Source organism: Meleagris gallopavo, chromosome 11 (assembly GCF_000146605.3).
Source record: "Meleagris gallopavo isolate NT-WF06-2002-E0010 breed Aviagen turkey brand Nicholas breeding stock chromosome 11, Turkey_5.1, whole genome shotgun sequence".
NCBI lineage: Eukaryota > Metazoa > Chordata > Aves > Galliformes > Phasianidae > Meleagris > Meleagris gallopavo.
The window spans coordinates 15,010,822-15,031,065 of NC_015021.2; the positions used below are offsets into that span (position 1 = coordinate 15,010,822).

General features: G+C 41.5%; 1 protein-coding gene across 4 annotated transcripts in view; it reads right to left on the reverse strand.

Moving 5' to 3' along the window:
• Nucleotides 1-969: 969 nt before the first annotated feature.
• ABCC5 (ATP binding cassette subfamily C member 5) overlaps nucleotides 970-20,244 on the reverse strand; it is a 38,277-nt gene continuing 19,002 nt past the window's right edge. Inside the window, exons 9-30 of one of the 4 annotated variants that reach the window (XM_010716816.3) lie at nucleotides 19,564-19,671; nucleotides 17,519-17,869; nucleotides 16,080-16,151; nucleotides 15,836-15,960; nucleotides 15,159-15,231; nucleotides 14,445-14,648; nucleotides 14,071-14,214; nucleotides 12,544-12,646; nucleotides 11,700-11,884; nucleotides 10,537-10,683; nucleotides 10,036-10,165; nucleotides 9,405-9,558; nucleotides 9,144-9,272; nucleotides 8,213-8,399; nucleotides 7,702-7,791; nucleotides 6,152-6,341; nucleotides 5,372-5,531; nucleotides 4,872-4,950; nucleotides 4,294-4,407; nucleotides 3,837-4,001; nucleotides 3,063-3,146; nucleotides 970-1,067 (exon numbers count right to left, since the gene is read on the reverse strand). In XM_010716816.3, coding sequence (XP_010715118.2) covers nucleotides 1,014-1,067; nucleotides 3,063-3,146; nucleotides 3,837-4,001; nucleotides 4,294-4,407; nucleotides 4,872-4,950; nucleotides 5,372-5,531; nucleotides 6,152-6,341; nucleotides 7,702-7,791; nucleotides 8,213-8,399; nucleotides 9,144-9,272; nucleotides 9,405-9,558; nucleotides 10,036-10,165; nucleotides 10,537-10,683; nucleotides 11,700-11,884; nucleotides 12,544-12,646; nucleotides 14,071-14,214; nucleotides 14,445-14,648; nucleotides 15,159-15,231; nucleotides 15,836-15,960; nucleotides 16,080-16,151; nucleotides 17,519-17,869; nucleotides 19,564-19,671 — 3,048 coding nt within the window. In that variant the 3' untranslated portion in view covers nucleotides 970-1,013. Of the gene's footprint in view, nucleotides 1,068-1,613; nucleotides 3,147-3,836; nucleotides 4,002-4,293; nucleotides 4,408-4,871; nucleotides 4,951-5,371; nucleotides 5,532-6,151; nucleotides 6,342-7,701; nucleotides 7,792-8,212; nucleotides 8,400-9,143; nucleotides 9,273-9,404; nucleotides 9,559-10,035; nucleotides 10,166-10,536; nucleotides 10,684-11,699; nucleotides 11,885-12,543; nucleotides 12,647-14,070; nucleotides 14,215-14,444; nucleotides 14,649-15,158; nucleotides 15,232-15,835; nucleotides 15,961-16,079; nucleotides 16,152-17,518; nucleotides 17,870-17,898; nucleotides 17,982-19,563; nucleotides 19,672-20,244 lie in introns of those variants that run through there. The other 3 variants (XM_010716817.3, XM_031555161.1, XM_010716818.3) reach the window with 3 other exon arrangements.

A 20,244-nucleotide genomic window follows, 5' to 3' on the forward strand; every position in this document is an offset into this window, starting at 1 on the left:
CAGTGTGAGCCCGGCCCGGCCTGGCGCTGCGGCCGCCCGCAGCACTGGGGGTGACCGCTCATAGCCAAACGCGCTGTAGCCGCAGTACAAAAACAACGTTCAGGAAAGCTGCTTGCCTGGCACGGGCGCTACAGCTACCCAGCATCTTCTCATCCTATTCTTTGGATGCAGCTTCAGGAAGCAATTCTGCCCTCGTTCCATTCTAAGTCAGAGGAACTTTTTGTCCTCCCCTCATTTTTCTCTACCCACTCTTCTTGTAAACCACATTTTCTGCGCTCATCCTTTCCTCCCAGTACCTTTCCCCATGTCTCAGTCATCCCATTCACCTCTAGAAATAAATGTCCTTTCTCAGTTTTGTTCCTAGCACTGTTATAAGGCTGCCCGCTCTCCCTCTGGCTTTCCTCGATGGCTGAGCAGCAGAGCACAGCCCCAGTGCTCTGCATCTGTCCACATTTCAATCCATCTTCACCAGAGCTAACAGCGATGTCCCCACACGCACTCAGACTGGCACAGCGTCAGGGCCCAACCTCACATGTAATTATGCCCATCACACGGCAGAGCAAAGTCACTGGGTGGTTTTAGAGGCCTCCAACCTCCATTTTGTTTGACGTCCCAAGCGAGTGGTAATGCTGCACTTACCAGACAAGCGCAGGCAAGCAGGAACGTGTTCTAAGTCTAACCTTAGGACAATGAATCAGGACCTGTTGCACTCAGTGCCCAGAATGGATGAAATTCCCAAGGCCACAGAGCAAACCTGAAAGTTATCTTAGGTACGTTCCTCTCAAATTGTACATCTGTTGCTCTTGGACCACGTTCACCAATTCAGAAGAGCACGACTGGCAAGCTTGGTGCAATGAATCCTGAGCACAGCTCACTCTCACAGCTATGCTAGTGTTAGCACCTACTGAAAAGAACAGTCTCACTTTGCCTCCCCTCCAGGTGTGCCTTCCTGTTTCCTTTGTACAGCATTCCTGATTTTGGAGGGTGAACTTTCTGCAAGTTAGCTTTCTGGGTCACTGCTGGCAAGAGCCAGGGCTGGCATCGGGAAAGCTGAAGGAACTCCCAGCCTGGAAGAAGAAGGAGGACAAGGTCAGTGGCAGCCTTAGGCCACTTCATGTTCTCTCTCTCCCTTAAAAAGTATTCAGACTTCAACCAATGACGTTTTATGTGCTGCTGCCTTCAGGTCACAGCCTAAGCCCCGTGAATGGTATGATTTACCTGCCATAGTGGTAGGAATGCTCCTTGCTGTGACCCTGCAGTGTGTCACTTTATAAACAGTAACACACGTTGGTAAAGAACATTAAAGTATCAGCCTAAAAGATTTTCTGTATTCCACTTGGCCTTTCCCATTGTTCTTTGACTTGAGAACTAGCATTATAAATTGTTACTCTCTGTCCTGCTCAGCACAGACATACATTGCAAGCCTCCTCCACACTGGAGGGCACAAGTTACCCACTGCATTTTCTTGAAGAAAAAAAAAAAACACTCTGAAGGAAAAAAAAAATGAGGCCGTGGTGCAGAGATGAGCAGAAAGCCAGGCTGTAACAACTGACACAGGGCTCAGAAAGGTGAGAAGTGATTTACACGCTCAGAACAAACTGCTTCAGCCAATAAAATTTACAAAACCCAAAATAGTTTTATTTACTTTCCAGATTTTTGCCTCGGCGAGACATTCTGCAAACATGCTAAGGCTACAAAATGCCCAAGTTGACAAAGACATGCAACGCTGACCATTCAATAAGTCACGGCTATTATAGGAGCGACCGTGCCCACCCGGGCCGCAGGTCCCATAGGACAGGGATGGTGTACAGTGATCATGGCAACACACTACACAGGACCTAGTAACCTGAGGTAGGTCTCTTCACAGTAAGAAAACAACATCCTACACCAGTGTTACATCCGGATCAGCAGGAACCCGTCGGAAGTTCCCGAAGACGTGGAGTGGGGGACTGTTTCCTTAACAAGTGTGCAATAAAGAAACAGGAAATATTGATGTTGTTTAACCTTAGTATACGTGAGCGGAACAAAGAGTTAGTGTTACTCGTGCCAGTGAAAGCCAACCTAAACCTCTGAGGAGTGTTAGCAGCTTCAAGATAAAGGAGTCAGTCAGCTGGAGCAACTTGGAAAAGGCTTTCCTGCCAGCATACAGGGTAATGGTTTGAACCTTGCGATTAATTTGTTACAGATCATTCCATAAACAGTTACATTCTGGTTGTGTTAGATCAGCGAAGCAGAAAGAGCATAAACCCTGCTGATACAGTCAGAAATACTGCATCAAGACACTGAGAAAATATGAGGCCTTAACGTGACCCAGAAGTGGTTCTCCAGTCAGGAGATCACTAAAAACCCTGCTTTGGGAAAGCGTTATGGCAAGCAGCAGCTGCTGCCGTGGTGAACATTAGCGATGCCCCAAATAGCTTTGATAAATTACAATGCAATAGAGTTACACCACAGTGCTCTTCTCCCCTGTGCTAGACAACAATGATGTGACAATAAAGGACACTATTGCAAAGCTTCACTTCCACTCAGACACGCAGAAAATCTGGCACTAGGAAAAGACACTGTAAGAGAGAAAATGGTGTCTGATACAGCCTGATAACAAAGCCAGATCTCTGGTACCATAAACTGTACAAAAATGATAGAAAAGAATATGCACTGTTATTAATACAGTGCTTATTTTAATATAAAATAAACAGCTTACATTTCCACTGTAAATATAGGCTATATACAGAATTATGTATAGATATAGCTACATGTATAAAGCTTCATTATAGGCCTCTGATACATTTATAACTATGGCTCCCTGAGCCATTCGTAGAGTGCATTTAATAATCAAAAAATTAGTAATATGATTATGGAATAAATACAATAATAAAAACATGAAGAATTCTTCTGACGCGGTTTTAAAAACTCTCTGGCTTGACATACTGTGCTAAAAAATAAAAGATGAAAAGGCAATAATCTGCTTGGAGGAGGAGGGAGAGCTGGCCTGCCACAGGCAGGGAGTGTAGCTCTCCAAAATTAAAGTGACTTTGCCCTGAATTTTAGCCCTTGACAGCGACCTTGTTCTCTGCAGCAGCAAACATAGCATAGAAGCGCGAGTTCTCATTGGCCAGAAGGGCAGACGGCGTGTCAAATTCCACTACCTAAAAACAAACAAGGCAGGTAAAGCACGTTAGCAGGAGCCAGCAGAAGATGGATTCCCACTCACACCCCCTTGGACCTGTAACATGGCAGTAAAGAAGCCAAAACTCGGCAGTCTTTAGATGAGACAACAGACAGTGAAAGCATCTGCCTTTATGCACACGTGCTATAACCACGGATGCTTTAAACTACATTACACAGATGCTGGGTTCTCCACCTCTGGTGGCTCTGGCAAACAAACTGAGGCAGATGCTATGGGTTTTTACTTTCTCTATATTCAAGAGTGTTTCCAAATGTTCTTATATTTGACTTTAAGTGTTTATAGTCTCCAGGTGGAAGCCTGTCACATGTCAGTTTGCAAACTGCATGTTGCTTTGCAAACTGCTGCTGAGCTCCAGGAGAGGTGCTTACATTATTACCCATACCAAAATTTAACCTACAAAGGACAATTAAAAACACTTTAAGGAGTTCGTTACCCTGTGGTATTTTCTTGGAATGTAAGAGAAATTTTTCCATCTTTGATCTCGTCATGTTGAGGCAATTACTGATGTTGCTGGAGGATTACAACCAAGGGCGTGAAGGAACGCACAGGATTTTCTACAGCAATGCCACCTGTTCCTTCAGTTTAGCCTATACACATGGCACCACCAGACTGCAACAGGAGCTGAAGCCACAAAAGTCTTTCTGCTTACCTGTCCTTGTGTTAGCACCATGATCCGATCGGAACCCAGCACAGTATGCAGGCGATGAGCAATTGTTAACATAGTGCAGTCTGCAAATGCCTCTCTGATGGTCTCCTGAATCAGCAAGTCGGTCTCTGTGTCCATAGCAGCTGTTGCTTCATCCAGTATCAAAATCTGAAAGTAGTGCATAATCCTGGCTGTTACTTCACAGTAACTCTGTCCCTTTCTGAATATTGAAATATGCAGAATGGGCTGAATTGCCATCTGTGGTAACTCCTGGTCACAGTGATCTTCACAAAGTTGTGGTTACAAAGGTAGTTTTGACAAGCATCATTTCACCCTACACCAGGAGTATCTGTTGGTGCAACCCCTGTGCCAGTTTGAATAAATCTGAATGAAAAAGAAAGCCATTTCTCAATGCCACCAATTTGATATCACCAGCTATTTCTCCCGTCAATAAGCTCACCTTGCAGCGACGCAGCAGAGCTCGAGCTATGCACAGTAACTGCCTCTCTCCAACTGAAAAGTTTTCCCCATTTTCCATTACTTCCGAGTCGAGTTTCATAGGCAGCTGGGCAACCTGCGTGGGAAAGAAGAGAGAAAAAATCCTCAGAGCTGAACAGGCCTTTTGTGTCTCCATGGCACGAGTGTAACAGCAGGGAGACTTGCTGCAGAAAGCCTCACAAAGGACAGATTTTAATTTCTGTATGAATATGCACGTGTGACATTTACACTTAAAAATGTACACGCAGAATGCACATCTACCTAAGGCACACAGAAGAGCATCACTTTTGAAGTTCTGTAGATCCTGAAGAATCTGCGATGAAGCAATGCTCTGCTGTGCTACACACTAAAGAGTACACTTTTGAAAGGTGGCATTCTCCAAACATTCCATCTCATCTTTAGAAACAAAGCATAGCAAAGAAAGGAAAAAACTGCAGAGAAATACCTTTACTGGAGGGTCTCTGAATTAGCCACTAGTAGAACGTGTAGCTTGGGAAGCCAAAACACGAACAGGTATCCCATAGACATCATAATACTTACACACTCCTTCATGTGAGTCCTTTCCAAAGCAACCCAGATTTGCTCCTCACTGTATTGATTGAAAGGATCCAAGTTTGATCTGGAGGGGGAAGCAGAAAGTCTAAGCAGAATTTGTTTTCAGCAATGAATGGCAAAACAGCAGTGCACTAATTTGTGTAGATGCACAATTCCCATCTAACATTCCACTGAGAGAATTTCCTTGCCAAGGAAATCAGATGTTCCCACTATATTAGTAGCCAAGAAATTACAGAGTAAAAACAGAAGACAAAGATGCAAAAATTTCAAGCAAATCTAAAGGAAAAGCAGGAGTTCCAGAAAAGGATGATCACTGAGATGATTCTACATGGAGTCACCTAAAACCATTTACCTGTGCTTTTTGCTCTGCTGAAAAAACAGAACAGAAGCCAGGATGCCCTTGTTCTGGTCACAAACATCCCATCTGACTTCAGTACGAGCTGGCCGCTGCCTTTTTCCTTCCTGACTTATTATGGTGCACTAACCTTACAGTGCCACTGAACAGCACAGGTTCCTGAGGGATTATTGAGAGTTTGCTGCGAAGATCTGCCAAACCAATGTCGTTTATTTTCACTCCATCAATTTTAATGCAGCCTCCAGACAGTTCAACCAAACGAAAGAGTGCCATTCCAAGGGAAGACTTCCCTAAAAATGAGACAGAAAAACATACCAGTGTAGAAACTAGTATCGGAATCACAGCAGACATTTGAGACGAGACAGCATTTCGAAACTTGTCCTTTTAGTAGGAGCAGTGTTTTAAAATAACCTGAAGTCCTGGTAAACAATGGTGATATGTGCTGAGGTTCAGCATTTAAACTGGTAAGCAGTAATAACTGCATATTTCAAAATCCCATTTTGGAGCTGGTGTAAAACCTCTTGCAATCAAACTCTCCACGTGACAAACTCCTGAGATAACTTAGAGCCAAATCTAGCTGCAGCACCAGTACAGAAATCTTTCATGACAGTCAAATAAGCTACAATGAGCATTTATAGGCAGCATTCTGTGCTGGTAAGTGGCTTGGGGTGTTAAACAGTATAAGAATATGGGGGCTCAAGCACAGTAGGATAAGCCTCTGTTTTAAAAGGAAGCTTGTTTTTATTGTTTACAGGGCTCCCACTTCCGTATGCATGTGAACAGAACCCACCACTGACAGGTTACTGGACCACTCTTAGGCAATTAACTTATTCAAACACGGAAACCAGAAGAACCAACATGACCCTCCTGTAACTGCAGTACGTTAACTCTGCTTGGTGTTTTTCCTTACCCGAGCCTGTCCTTCCCACAATGCCAATCTTTTCCTTCGGTTTGATGGTAAAGGACACTTTTTTAAGTACCAGAGGGAGATTTTCTCGGTACCGCATCTCTGCATTTTCAAAAACAACTTCACCTTCCTGCGGCCAGTCCAGAGGGGGAGTTTTATTCTTAATTCGAGCAGGAGCTTCCAGGGAAAGAGTCTTTAAAAAGAAAAGGAAAGTTCAGTTTCCAGTAAACAAGGCACCAAAAAGGAAAGCTGCAGCTTCCATGTCAGTCTGCAGCAGTTTTAAGACGAACAGTGTGACTGGATACAGGACCAGTGTTTCAGAAGCAGTTTCTCAGTCTCTTACTGCCACGCTAGTATTCCCTGCTGCTGCCTCAATAATGATATTGGACCTTCTTCCCAACAGTGTTTTTCATTAGTAGAACTGCAAATGTATTTTATGTCCACAATCCTATTGAGTTTTCTGGTCTTCCAAAGATTAGATGTGACATCTGCTATATTTCTGTGTCTCTTTGGCTATGCTGTGCCAGGGTCTCCTCTGTTGATTCTGACACAGAAGAGAACATCTACATGAAATATTGTACAAATATTATTCTCCTATTCCTCATTCTTCCCTGTTTTGTTAAATCATTGAGTCAGTTAGGCCCCTTCCAGCTCACTTTCACTGTTATACCCCTCAGCAATAGGTCCCTCATTTAAGCAGTTCACACATTACACAGAAAAGCAGAACTTCTAAAAATCAAATGGATATTAGCATGTTTAAAATGAAGATCACTTTCTCATAGTTGCACAACCAGCCTCAGAGAATGGCAGAAATCCTGCCATGAGATAAATATCACATAGCTTTAGGCACCTAACTGCAAACATCTCCACTGAATCACATCCCATCAACTCCTCTATAGTAACTACAAAGAAGTCAATATTTCTACAGTGTGATTTCTCTGCATTTTAATAAAAACATTTAGAATGGGTAATAATTGGTCTCTGGAGATACCCTTTTTCTACACTGCCTCTAGAGAAATCCCACAAGGACTACCTCAGTTGTAGACATCTGCAGTAAGTCAGTAAGTCAGAGGCAGATTAATTGCACCCTCAAGGGTTTGAGAAAAACAATGGTCTTCCACAAAAGAACTGACACTCTCTGAGTTTGGTGCTCAAAAAGCAACTTCAGTGCTTACACTGAAAGAAGCCAAGCCTCAAACTTGGTAAGACACCCAACCTTCCACTTTAGCTTCATAGTAGTCTCAGAGTTCCATAATAAAATGTCTGTCTGGAGAGATGAGTAAGACAAAAATAATTTCAAAAAGGATAACTTATTTGGGATCTCAAATGATAGCTGGTAACTTATAAAACTTATAACTGTAGCCTACAACTACAGGCTTTGTCACTGAAGGCCTAGCAGTGATAGGCCATCTTAGTCCAGTGAGAGGTATCAGGCAGTATTTGGCACACGGCTGTGTGGTACACATTTCATACTAAGGTGGACCATAGCTGGCTTCCTCTTCTCTTACCACAGTGATAAACAAGAAATTCAGCTGAATGTGTTATTGCCCTACCTTGATGTAGTGATCAATCCTCTCCACTGATGTGAAGCGAGCTTCTGTTTCTGAAGCAAGTCTGACTGTAAACTGGAATAACCCTGTTAACTGGATGATGGGAGGAAACAGAGAAATGTATTTTTAATTGAATTATATGACTAAGCTAAAGGATACTTGACACAAGTACTCTCGTCTTGGACCCCTTATATTTAACTTCAAGATAACCTTCATTTATGAATTGCTTGAAAAGCCAGCAGCTCAGAAAGGTTTCCCACAAGCACCAGCTTTAAGTGGTAGCCATCTAAATTCTGTAATTTTATGTTATTACCACCAGGAGGCAGAAAAGGGCAAACAACAGAACCAATAACCATTCTGAGCCACGATGCTGACTCTGAATTGACCTCCCCCATTAACAAGGGGGCACCTTTTCCCATTCTTGTATATTTAGGAAGTATTCACTGGTCTGTTACTCTCACTTATTACTGCGAGGCACATTCAATAAGAGAGTAAGTTAAGCAGAGACACTCACTTGCACAGCGTATGAGATAGCCAGTCCAGCATAGGCTGGAGGAATCTGGCCATGCATCAGAACAATCATAAGGCCAGTGGTTGTGATAAGAGCAATGCTGATAATGTCCAGCCGTACAGCCAGCCAGCGCATTGCACAGCTGAACAGGTAAAACGGTGCCTGATTGTCATCAAGGAGCTCCTGATACCTGAAATACATAAATAAAGTGTCAGTATACCTTCCTGAGCTTGCAGTGCTACAGAAAACCTGGTATTCTGCTATCTGATCTTGCAGTTAAGTTTCACACCAATCACAGTCGCACAGCAGAGTGCTTTCCTGCTCTATTTCATCTAAGCTGCCATCTAAGCAGTGTCTTCCCAAAACCTCTGTGACAATTTTCTCTTGCTCCCTTGCTGCTGGTCTCATGATACCCTGCACCTGAAAAATCTGATATTGTTATAGCAAGTTCTCATGGGAAGCAAATACCACTCACAGAAGAGAGGTCTTTCTTTCCCTCACTATCAGTTATTTTGCAGTTTTAGTTTAAGTCAGAGAAAACCAAATATAGTCCATGACAAAGTGGATAATAGCCACTTAAATACTTGATAAATGCTGTCTAGGTATACAGGTGCACAGCTCATCAATATGCACTCAGGGGATTAGTTAACATGCCAAATATTGCCTTCACCATTATCATTGCCACCTGCTGCAGAGAAGCCCAGAAGAGGGTACTCACCTGGGACTCCAGCACTGTTCTTCCCAGTTGGCTACCAGACTGCTTTTCCTTTCCATTCTCCTTCTTGCCCTTGCTCACTTTTTCCCCCCAAAAGTGATTTTCACTGTTAGACCCAATGTATGTCACCAGCTACAGACACCACTAAAGTCTTTGTGAATGTTAAGCTTCACACTCTACTTTTTGCTCCATCACTCTCAGCTAGGTATTCAGACTGACCTGTGCAGGAATTCCTGTCCTTTGTGGTATGCATGGATCGTGGAGAGACCCTGTATGCTAGATGTAATGTGAGACAGGAACGGAGACTGTGTGATGTTATCCAGACGCTTAAGCTCTCGAATAAAGACTCTGCAAAGAAAAAAGCACTTTTAAGTGCCACGTACAACCACTGTACTGATGCATATATATTTAAAGAACCCCGTTTCCCTATTAACAGGTCAAAGTATCTCTACTTTTAGTCACAGCTGCTGAAGCACTTACCTAGACACAGCATGCAGAACCATGAACAGGACAATGAGGGGACCCACTGCCACCAGGAACCAAGGGAACACCCCAGAAATCACCCCCACACAGAAGAACACAAGGATAACGTTCTGGATGAACATTTCTGCTTGAAATGGCAAACGAACATCCACTAGAAAAGATGAAGGGAAAAGATTTTGAGTACAGGAGGCTAAAACAACCCGTATAAAGCAATTCAGTCCAGCTGTACACCATCACTGACAGGAACAGTGATTTCTCATAGCCTTTTTCAAATACAAAATGTATGTCATCATTAGAAGCACTTTTATCTTCTTAAATGCTAGTTCTTTTTCCAATTATTCCCATTAACAGAAATAGTACTGATGCAGCTCTGACCAAATTGCCACCTTTTCTGCACACGAACTTCACTCTGATACTCCAGGTTCCCCTGCATTAACTGCTAAGACTGTCACATGCAGACTGTAGGTGACAAAGCAGCTATGCATTTTCTTATTTGTAAGTAAACAGACAGACCTGAGATATCAGCTGCCTCCCAGAAGCAGAACCCTGGTATGCCCCAGTTCCTGCTGAGTCTATTGCAAGTACACACTTGACAACAGAGACAGAGGTGGAATCTACATTGACATACCTTCATCCATGTCTTTGGAAAACCTGTTGAGAATCCGTCCAGTAGGAGTAGTGTCAAAGAACTTCATGGGGCTACGCAGAATCCGCCTGAAGAGCTCATCATGGAGCCTCGAGGATGCTCTCAGAGTTCCCTGACAATGCAGCAAATGTTAGAGCGTTATGAAAATGAAAAGATGTCTGTCTTTCACTGCCACTGATCCCTCTTCTACAGGCATGAAAAAAAATTCTGCCAATATTCCCTCTTCAATTTTAAGTATAGGTTTTTTTCCACACACACTTTGCACTTTCAATCAGTGGAAGGAAGCTAAAGTTTAAGGGAAAAGCACGATACAACTCCAAGAGATGACACGATAGAAATCTTATGATCCATGATCTGACTTTATCTGGCTCAAAAGTGCCTCTGGGGAAGTCACCAAAAAACCCACAGAGACAGCAACGTGCCAAAGCAGGCAGGGAGGGGTAGGAAAGCATGAGAAAAGCATCAGGCAGCACTGACACTTACCTTTACAAAAACAACACCACGAACAGCTTTCAGAATCAACATCACTGCCATAGACAGTGCATAGATGCCAGCATAGTAGTGCATGTGGGGGTTATCTTTCATGCTGTTACTTATGACAGTGTCATTTCCCAAAGTCACAGTGGTGTTCTGCAGGAAATTCAAGGTTTCAGTGAATAGTTAAGATAAGGACTAAGCACATACTTATTTCACATGGTAGAATTTAACTGACCCCCACTACTGACTGGTTTTGACACTTCTATTCTGAAGAAAGTACTTCAGTAATCTTTGAATACTTCAGAAAGTGGTAGGTGATATGTGCTATTTCTGTAGCATCAGAAACTCCCTACAAGGTTACTTCATTTGATTCCTGATCTCCCATTTCATACCTATTGTTTCTTGTGCTCTGCAGAACGTCAGATACTTGTACATCACCAGTGCTATTACACAGAACTATTCACCTTGGATGTGTGTTCATTGTCTCCTTGTTAAATACAGTTACTTTCTGCCAGGATGCAGAATTTCTTTAATAATATACTGTCATACATTTTTTTAAAATATATGGAAGGATCTCATTATTTATTTTAATACTGCTGGCAATGTGCACTTCAGTATCTATTCTCAGAGGCTAGGTTGTTTAAAGCATAACCAAAAAGAAAAACAACCACAAACCCAACAGTCATATTTGAATTTTTAAAGGCAACAAGACTTGCAATCAAAGCCCCTAGAGTGTAAAAGTTCCAAACAATCTTCAGTCATTATATTCTTCAAAGCAGCTCCCAAGAGTCATTTGACTTAAAGCCATAAACCATAACAAGACTATCCTGCTAGATGTAAGGTCACATTCAAACAAAGTGCAGCACTAAAACTAGCAATTCTTCCTGCAGCTTGCTGGGGCCTCTTTCACATTTTCACTTCCTCTTCTTTGACAAACCAAGACAAGGAACAAGAGGGCAGTATAAAACCCCGTGAGCTATTATATCTTTTTCATTACTGGAGTTCTCATTCTTGAGATGGAACTCTCTAGCAAGATCACCTTTTGGGGAGCCTTACAACTTACTTAAGTTAGGAAGCCCCATTTGGTCTCCTGGGACTGCTTGGGATTAGTCTGAGAGCAATTCCCCTACTCATTAAGCAAAAGAGAATAGAAATGCTATTTATCTTACTCCGCTGCCTTGCTTGATCCAGAAACTCAGCCACCAGTTGCTAAAAGCCGTACTGCCCACGTTCAGCACAAATAGTGCCATTATCACAAGGAATGCAAAGGGGCCTCCAGCTGCCTGAATGTAGATGCCATAAACAGACCAGGGGACAGAGCCTTTGCCTTTCTCTTCCAACTGAACCAGTTGGCCTATGAAAGAAGAGGAGGAAGGAAGAGTGAGGAAAGTTGCTCTTTTGGGAGTTTGTGAACATACACAAAACAAAAGTTGCTTCCACACTGTACAGAATGCTTTCAGAAACAGTCATTATTTAATATGTGGAAAATAATGGTTGTTTTTCAAAAAGTCACAACTCTTCCGCAGAATCATTCAAGTCTGAAAAAGCTTAATCAGCACAGATTTAAATACTATGAGTCTCACCAAGGCTTTTAAAATCCTGCTAAAGGTCAAAGTTAACATTAAACAGATAACCCCACAACAAAGGTCAGACCTTCAGATTCTTCATACATAAACATCATGTCCTGCCTAGGAATGTGCAAGCACCAAGCTTGCACACACTGCCCTCTTCAGATAAGAGAAGAGGTGGTGCTGGAGACAGAGTACTGCAAACTCCTTTGCACCAGTGGCATCTGATCCGTGGCAGACTGATTAAACTTCTAATCATTGTGCTGGCACCAACAGGCAATGAATTAATGAATGCTCTCTGCCCACTGCCTGAGTCCCATCGACCACCAGGACTTGAGAGCTTTCAAAACCTAAGAGGTGCATTCATAATAAAGTTTGAAAGCAAACATTTTGAGCTTATTAGTGTATGAAATAACTGCAGTACAAAACTTAACTACGTAGTTACCCTCTTCCTTCTTCACAACCTTCTCCTTCTTCACAGAGCCCGCTTTGGTACCTTTATCCTGGGGTCTTTTCAGTGAACTGTTTGTGTTCTTCTTTATGTTAATCTGGAGGAAAACAGTGACACAAAACATACAGGAATAATTTTCCTTTATGTTTTCACAGCTGAGCCAAAAGTTCTTCTTAATAAGCTGCCTCCTAAACATACAGGCTTTCAACAGCATAGCACTGATTTCAGGGGAGAGATAAATTTTGCTGTTGTTATGGATGATTGCCAACTCTGATGGATTCAACTCTCCTTCTCTATTGACCTGAACTGCTACAGATCTGTACTGGTAGTGTGCAAGGTTCAGTTTTAAACAACTCTGGAAATACATGCATACATAGTAGAGCTATACTTCTACTATAGAGAGATACAATCTCCCACGAGATCTCTTCCCTCCTGGAAAAATAACTCACAATGTTATTAAGAGGCTTTGTTTTCCCCAGATGCTCCCTCTAGTCTTTCTCTCAGGAGAGCTCTCATGAAACATCTCTAAGGAGTAAGTCGGGCTTCCAGAAATCAGATGTACAAGCACTAAATTGCTCACACAACTGCTGTTCTAAAACTGGCCATATTCCCACAAAATGGAAATGACTATCTGTTCAGAGGCAGCTCAGTTTAACTGAAACCCGCTACACATCTTCAGGAACATCAGCCATTTCCCTGCACTGTACGTGACAAGAGACACCTGGCACATATCAAACCACAAAGAATCCAACTCCACAATCCCTTCCCTCTTATCCTGCAAGGAATGCAAATCAATGCTCTCTCTGTGAGCTAGTGTTTATAGAGAGACATTGAAGGTCAGCCAAGCATGAAGGCTGGAGAATCTCATGTTAACTGTCATTACATTAATCTTAAAATGGCAGTACTATAATCTTCAAGTCTCACAATGGATATGCAGAGTAGTATGTGACATTCCTTTGCTTCTTTCACTAACATCTCACAGGAGAAAATTCCACCGAGCACCTTCTATCTGTGCACTTATCACAATGCTAACTTCTCACAGAACTGCAGGGGTTGGAAGGGACCTCAAAGATTGAGTCAGTAACTCCTTTTTTTTTTTCGTAAGAATCCTTACTCGTAAGCCTGAAACTTATGAGTAAGGATTCTTTCATCAATTGAAAAAATAGGCTGCTGATACACTTGTGTTTCTTACTCCAAAGAATAACTTCAAGAAACAAACAGGACAAAAGTGGGAAAAATTAAATAACTGAAAATTTAAATGTATGTCCTACTGAATGGAGACCAGAGCACCACCAGAGAAAGCCATTTCTTTCATCTTCAACACATGAGCTCACTGGCAGAGTCCTTTCTATCATGCATTTCTCTAACTAAGAACTGTGACTGCAAATACAATGTGATAAAGCACAGATGATTCCACCAGAAGCATACTGGTCAGACCAACATGTGAAGCTATTTTTCATGTGAAGCACTTTTTCATTTCATTGGAAAAATCAGAGTGCTTTAGAATGGAAAAACAAGTACCTCAATATGTGGTGTTTCTCCCAGTTGTAGGTTATTAAAAATGGTTGCATAGTCCCCACTTAAATTCATTAATTCCTCGTGACTTCCTCGTTCAGTAATGCAACCTTCTTTCATGAAGATCACTTCATCACAGTCAACAAGATACTGCAGAGAACAACAGGAAGAACAAGTCTTTATCACCATGTCTAATAAAGAATTAGATCATGCTCTGTGCACACGCAGAAAGCTAGCTTATAAAGCTAAACTACACATTCTATAGAGACAGAGTTTTGCTGTGACAAGGTGGGGCATAGCAATCTCCAGTATAAAGGTAACTGACCGGACAGCGTTACAGGGAAGTCCAAGAAAGCAAGCATGAGAGATGTAGTTAGTACCTGAAGCTGATGAGTGATGAAAAGGACAGTCTTTGACTTCAAGTGCTTCCTTATTGCACTGTTAAAAATGTGATTTCCAACATGAGCATCTAAGGCACTAAGGGGATCATCGAGGATGTAGATGTCCCTATCACTGTACAGGGCTCGAGCCAGACTGATTCTCTGACGCTGTCCTCCACTCAGATTAGCCCCTCGTTCACCGATCTGTACAGACACAAGCTTGTTATTTTATTTCTATGGCACTGTGATGCAGATATTCAGAACTCAAGAGATGACCAGAATGAAGCAGACCACAATATTTTGTCTTTATATAAACCACATACACGTATACGCCATAGTATTACACACACATTCTATAGTTTAGGTGTCTACACCTTTCTGAAATGCATTATACAGTCTAACTCAAGGTGAACATGCTTGAAGTGTTGCAGCACTTTTTTGCTTAGCTATTTTAAATCAAGTTCAAATAGGTCCTGTTTAGGCAGCAAGATTTACAACACAATGAAAAACTCCCATAATGGTAACCTCTCAGCCAAAAACATGGCACTACCCTCAATAGTTCTGGTGCTCAAAGTGTATCCAGCAGCTTGGCTTATATGCATACCATTATTATGGTGCTCCCCCTCACTCCAGTTCAGCAAAGTAAAATTCTAAAATTCTACTTTTTTTTTTTTTTTCAACTAGTAAGTAGTTTATTATAAGCAAAGTTTATACCTCTGTCAGGTCCCCATTTGGAAGGATGGCTAGGTCAGGTCTTAGACAGCAACCATTCAACACAGTATTATATCTAAAGAACATGGATTAGATAAGTAATAAGAACACTTTTCTTTTCCCCAAAGTATCTAACTAGCACAGCATTATTTCACTTCTACACTAATAGCAGACATTCCACCAGCCTTAAGCAAATGATCTGACTTGGATTCCCAAGAGAAAAGTTTGGATAATAATTTATTATCAACTTCTCATGTCCTGGAAAGGTAAGGAGGCAATTTATTTTCAAGGATTGCTAGCATAGGGGTGGCCTCGCTAGAAGAAGGTCATGTAACGTGCCCAAACATAGCAAACAGGAGTTATTGTACTTAGAGGGCAAGGCCAGGACAGCAAGAGCAAATGTCATTTCTGTGCTGCTCCACAGCAGCTGCTACAAGCAGAGGTCAGATGGTACTTAAGCATGAGGTACAGCCCTCACTGCAGATGAGCAGTGACAGCCATCAGCCACAGCGACCACACAAGAGATTCAGGCTCTTAAATGAATCTTAAAGGAGTCTGAAAGACAGAACTCCAAAAGCAGGGGTAGGTTTTAACTGCAGCACACTCTGCATTAAGTTTTCCTTCAGTTGGGCCAAGAATTCCTAAGCTTTCATGAAAGTCAGCAAACATTTCTGACAAACCTTTCTTCATCGTACTCTTTGCCAAAAAGGATGTTGTCCCGAAGCGTGGCATTGAGAATCCAGGCCTGCTGGGCCACATATGCAAATGTTCCACTTACTGCAATGCTACCCTCCAAAAGGGTCATCTGGAATTCAAAACCGTGAAATTATGCCAGGCCATATCTATAGACAGTCTCCTACACAGTGTCAATAAGCAAAATAGGAGATAAGACAGAAGAGCAGAAGTCAAAAGAGAACATCTCACCTGTCCTAAAATTGCTGAAATAAGTGAAGTTTTTCCACTCCCCACACTGCCACAAATTCCAACAAGTTTTCCCTGGATAGAAAAACAACATATATATGGTAGTCATTATACTCATTATTTACATTCTCCATCCCTTTCAGGACTACCCTTATATCTCAGAGATTAAAGCCAGACAGTAATGACAATTGAAAAAGGACAAAACAGAAATGGAGTGAGTCAATGTTCTAATTCTTCAAAAATAAACACTGAATACTATTCCACTGTGGACTGAAACCAGAGAAACTCCACAGGTGAAAAGGAATGTATCTTAAGATCAGTTTCCTTCTCACAGCCTGATAGAAGCCCAAGCCCAGAGAATACCACACTCAGCCAAAAGTTCCAAGGCCTGACTGAACAGAATAAACCATGATGCTCCTGAGAGTCTGGTTTCCAAAGTCCTTTCACTGTCTGCAGTGGGCGACAGATGAGATTTAAAAAAAATAAAATCTGTGTATCTTAGAAAACAAAAAAGCACATGACTGCAGTGAAAAGAAAAAAATCGCAGGTAGATGAAAGGTTCCATACAACTTTGATTTACAACACCAGGTCAGTGTGATAAGAAAAAACAAAGAAGGGAGGACTGAACAAAAAGCAGATTTTAGGAAATACACATCCATTAGAAATCTCAGACTATAAGATACAATTTGCTGAGAACCACAGACCAAGAAAAAGCTGGAATCCAGTCACTTTGAAGCACTTATCTGCAATAAAATGGGTGGGCTGTAATAAATTCAGAAAAACAATTTTTCTTCTTTCTGTTAAAAAAAGTTAAAGTGGACAAAAAGGGTACCATAGCTGCTTTTATATTTGTAAAATATACCATGTATTATTTGGAAGATTTTCTTTGAGTCTGTACATGCTTTTACCTGTCTTAGAATGAGGACTCCAATTGTTTCTTGAAAATCTTTCTTTGTCCTTCTACTGTGTAAAAATTCTCAGTGAATTAGTTGCACATTCTTCTATTAAAATCCACAGTAATGTTCTATTAGAACACTTAATCAACTAAAATGTTTAGTCAGAATACAGCTGAAATCCTATGAAATTGTCAGATGGCTGCTGGAATTAGCCATCCACCAATACCTCACCTACACCTACACTTCTCTGCTGATTCTTTAAGCTCAATAGCTCAGATACAGTATTGAAAGCTACAGGTAGCAAAACCACGACATGAAGACTATATATCCTGCAGTGTTTCATAGGCTGTTTGCAAAGATCTAGTTTGCTAAAATGGTACAGCTGTTTATATCTAGATCAGACACTGCATCCTAGATACTACAGTTGCCATGGATTTAAAAGGAGTGCACAAAAGCAACACGCTTCACATTTCGCATTCTTTATTCCAAAAGACAGCTAAATATGAGGCCTTCTGAGAGCTCACATTTTCTCCTTTCTTCTCTTACCTTTTCTATCTCCAAGTCAATGTTGTACAGAGTCCTCTGAAGCCGAAGGTTAACCAAGTGGATGATTCTGTTCTCCTCTTCGGGGCTAGGATGGTCATCACTGTCCACTAGAAGATGGCCCTTCTGTTCTGCCAGCACAGCTTGCTGTCCCTCATTCTGCAGCTTCATTTTCTCTTTCTTGCCCTTGGTTACTTTCTTGTCTTTTTTCACTTTGGGGGTCAACTTTGGTGAGCTCTGGACGCTGGCGTGGGAGAAGTCCCAAGCCAAGGTAGCATTTTTCACCTCTATCGCGGTGTGAGGATTGGCTGGTTTTTTCTTTATCATATGAACCTCTTCCATTAGAAATAAACTCTGATAGGAGTTGTGAGAGAGGTGTAAAGATGAGACACCTGATCAAGACTGGGAGACAAGCCTACGGCACACTCACGCAGCAAAACACATCAGGCTATATAGTGGGAGAAAGCTGAAGAGCAAAAGGTAGCTCATTAGTGTAAACTAACTCCAGGCGTGCTAAGTGGCTGGGGCATTCCTGGATGTGGTGGAAGTGCTCAGATACACTAAGACTTTCAGAGAATCACAATGATCTGGGTGCTTTATGAGACAGTCTAATTCTATTCAGACTGCTTACAACTGCAGCTTTGTAATTTCCAGATACAAAACACGAACAGAATGCATGGGTTGAAGAGGAGAGGTCACCATGACAGAAAGTGACTGACTTGTCCTGAACACCAGCTCATGACAGAAGGAGATGGAATTACTTTTATCTTCGGCCTCTCTTCTGCTGGGAGAATGTCATCACTCACAAATTTAGCTGATCTATGCTGGGCTGCTTGACAGTAAGTCAGTCATTAAGTCCATTGCATCATGTCTTCCACCACATCCATCAGTACTTACAATCAACACAGATGAAAAAGTTTTTTTGTTTTTTTGTTGTTTTTTTTTTACACAGTTTAGTCAAAAATGAAAATCATTTTATCTTATATGACTTCTGTTCTGAACTAAGAAGCCCTAGTGAACAGATTTCTCAACTGTCACACTTCTTTACTTTTGAGATTGCTCTGCCCAAATCATACGTTCATAAGAAAGCCGACAGCATTTACAGAGCCAAAACATCACTTACATTTTCAACGTGCTATGAGAGTATCCCTACCTTGTGTAACACTCCTTATACAAGTTAAGCTTCCTCTCTTCTCCTCTTCCCCAAAAAATTCCCTTCAGTACAATTCTACTTAGGAAAACTTGATTTGGGATAAATCAATCAGAAGATTAAACAAAAAACGCTCAGAAGTAATGGGATCTCTCAGCCATTCTGTGGATTCCACTGTTTCATGACTATAATTTTCACATCTAAATTTGTTCCATGAATGCATTACACAGAATCTATGTATCATCTTTTAATATTTTTGGAAGCCTGTATGGAAATTTCTGCAATGTGCACCAGTGTCTACAAGAATAAAGGCTTGACCTCTGAGCTCATATTGAACTACATGGTGTATTCACAGGGGTTGAAGGAAGAGATCAGATTGTTTTTGTTATCTGGGTTTAATTTTCTGCCATAGATTTTTTTTTAGTCGGGTCACAACTACATTTATTCATATAATGGAACTGTTTTTTCAGTCACAATTTACTCTGGAAATACAAAATCTGTTTTTCATGACCACATGACACTTCCAAAAACAGTTTCACTGTAGACAAGTTGCATTGCCTTTTCATGTAGATGGTCTTAAAAGAGACTGCAAGAATTTTTATCCTGTGAACCATCTATCTCCATATTCCATCTTCAATGGTGACCAACATCAAAATCCTGAAATCATTAAATAAGTCTACTCTGCTTCCCACAACAGTACTGTCTTTAGGCTCTAATACCCCCTGACTGGGTTTCTATCCCTTCTGCAGAATAATAATAACCTGGAGTGATAAGTACACAGAAAAAACTCCTAATATAGCAAAACAGCATTGTCTTCAAAGAATTCTCTTAGCACCTATTGTACACATACAACACTCCACACTTACAGTTAGAACTGCAAAGCTGAAGGCCTGCTTACCTTAAATCTGTCAACAGAAACAGATGCCTCAGATAAAGACTTCACTGAGAAAGGTGTTACTTTTAGAGCAAAAGTCATCGAATTAAAGACAGTGACCACTGTGAATGCCTAAAAATGAAACAAGTAAGAATCACATTTGGATGTAATACACTCAACAAACAATTGCAACCCTCTAAAGGTTGAACTGCCATAGCAGAAAGTTAAAGCCATAGGAATGACCCACAGACCAAGAATAACCCTTTAAAGATTCAACATGCTCTGGAACGGCAAAAACAGAGCTTTGTAAATCAAGACATCAACATTTGTATGTCCACAGAACAAAGCAGATGGCAAATTCTGCATTAGCCTATTACTTGTGAAAAGCAATGTTTAAATTCTGTCTTAAGTCACAAGGGAGGACAGATCTGTGCTGGTTGCATACGAGCACACTGAAATGGAAACATCCAGTCATCCCAAGGTTGTATCCAAATAGTGGGAAGGAGTGTTGATTCACACCCATCTTAACACCAGCCCCTGAGGAAGGTCAGGGCTGAAACAGCATGGAACATCTTCTGTGCAAAATACAAGACTACATCTGCTGCTGCATCCATCAGATCTTCACTTCTGTCAGCCACATTGGCACAGAGCAAAGAACAGGCTGAAGAGAAATGGTTTACCACAACAGTGACAGTAGCAATACAA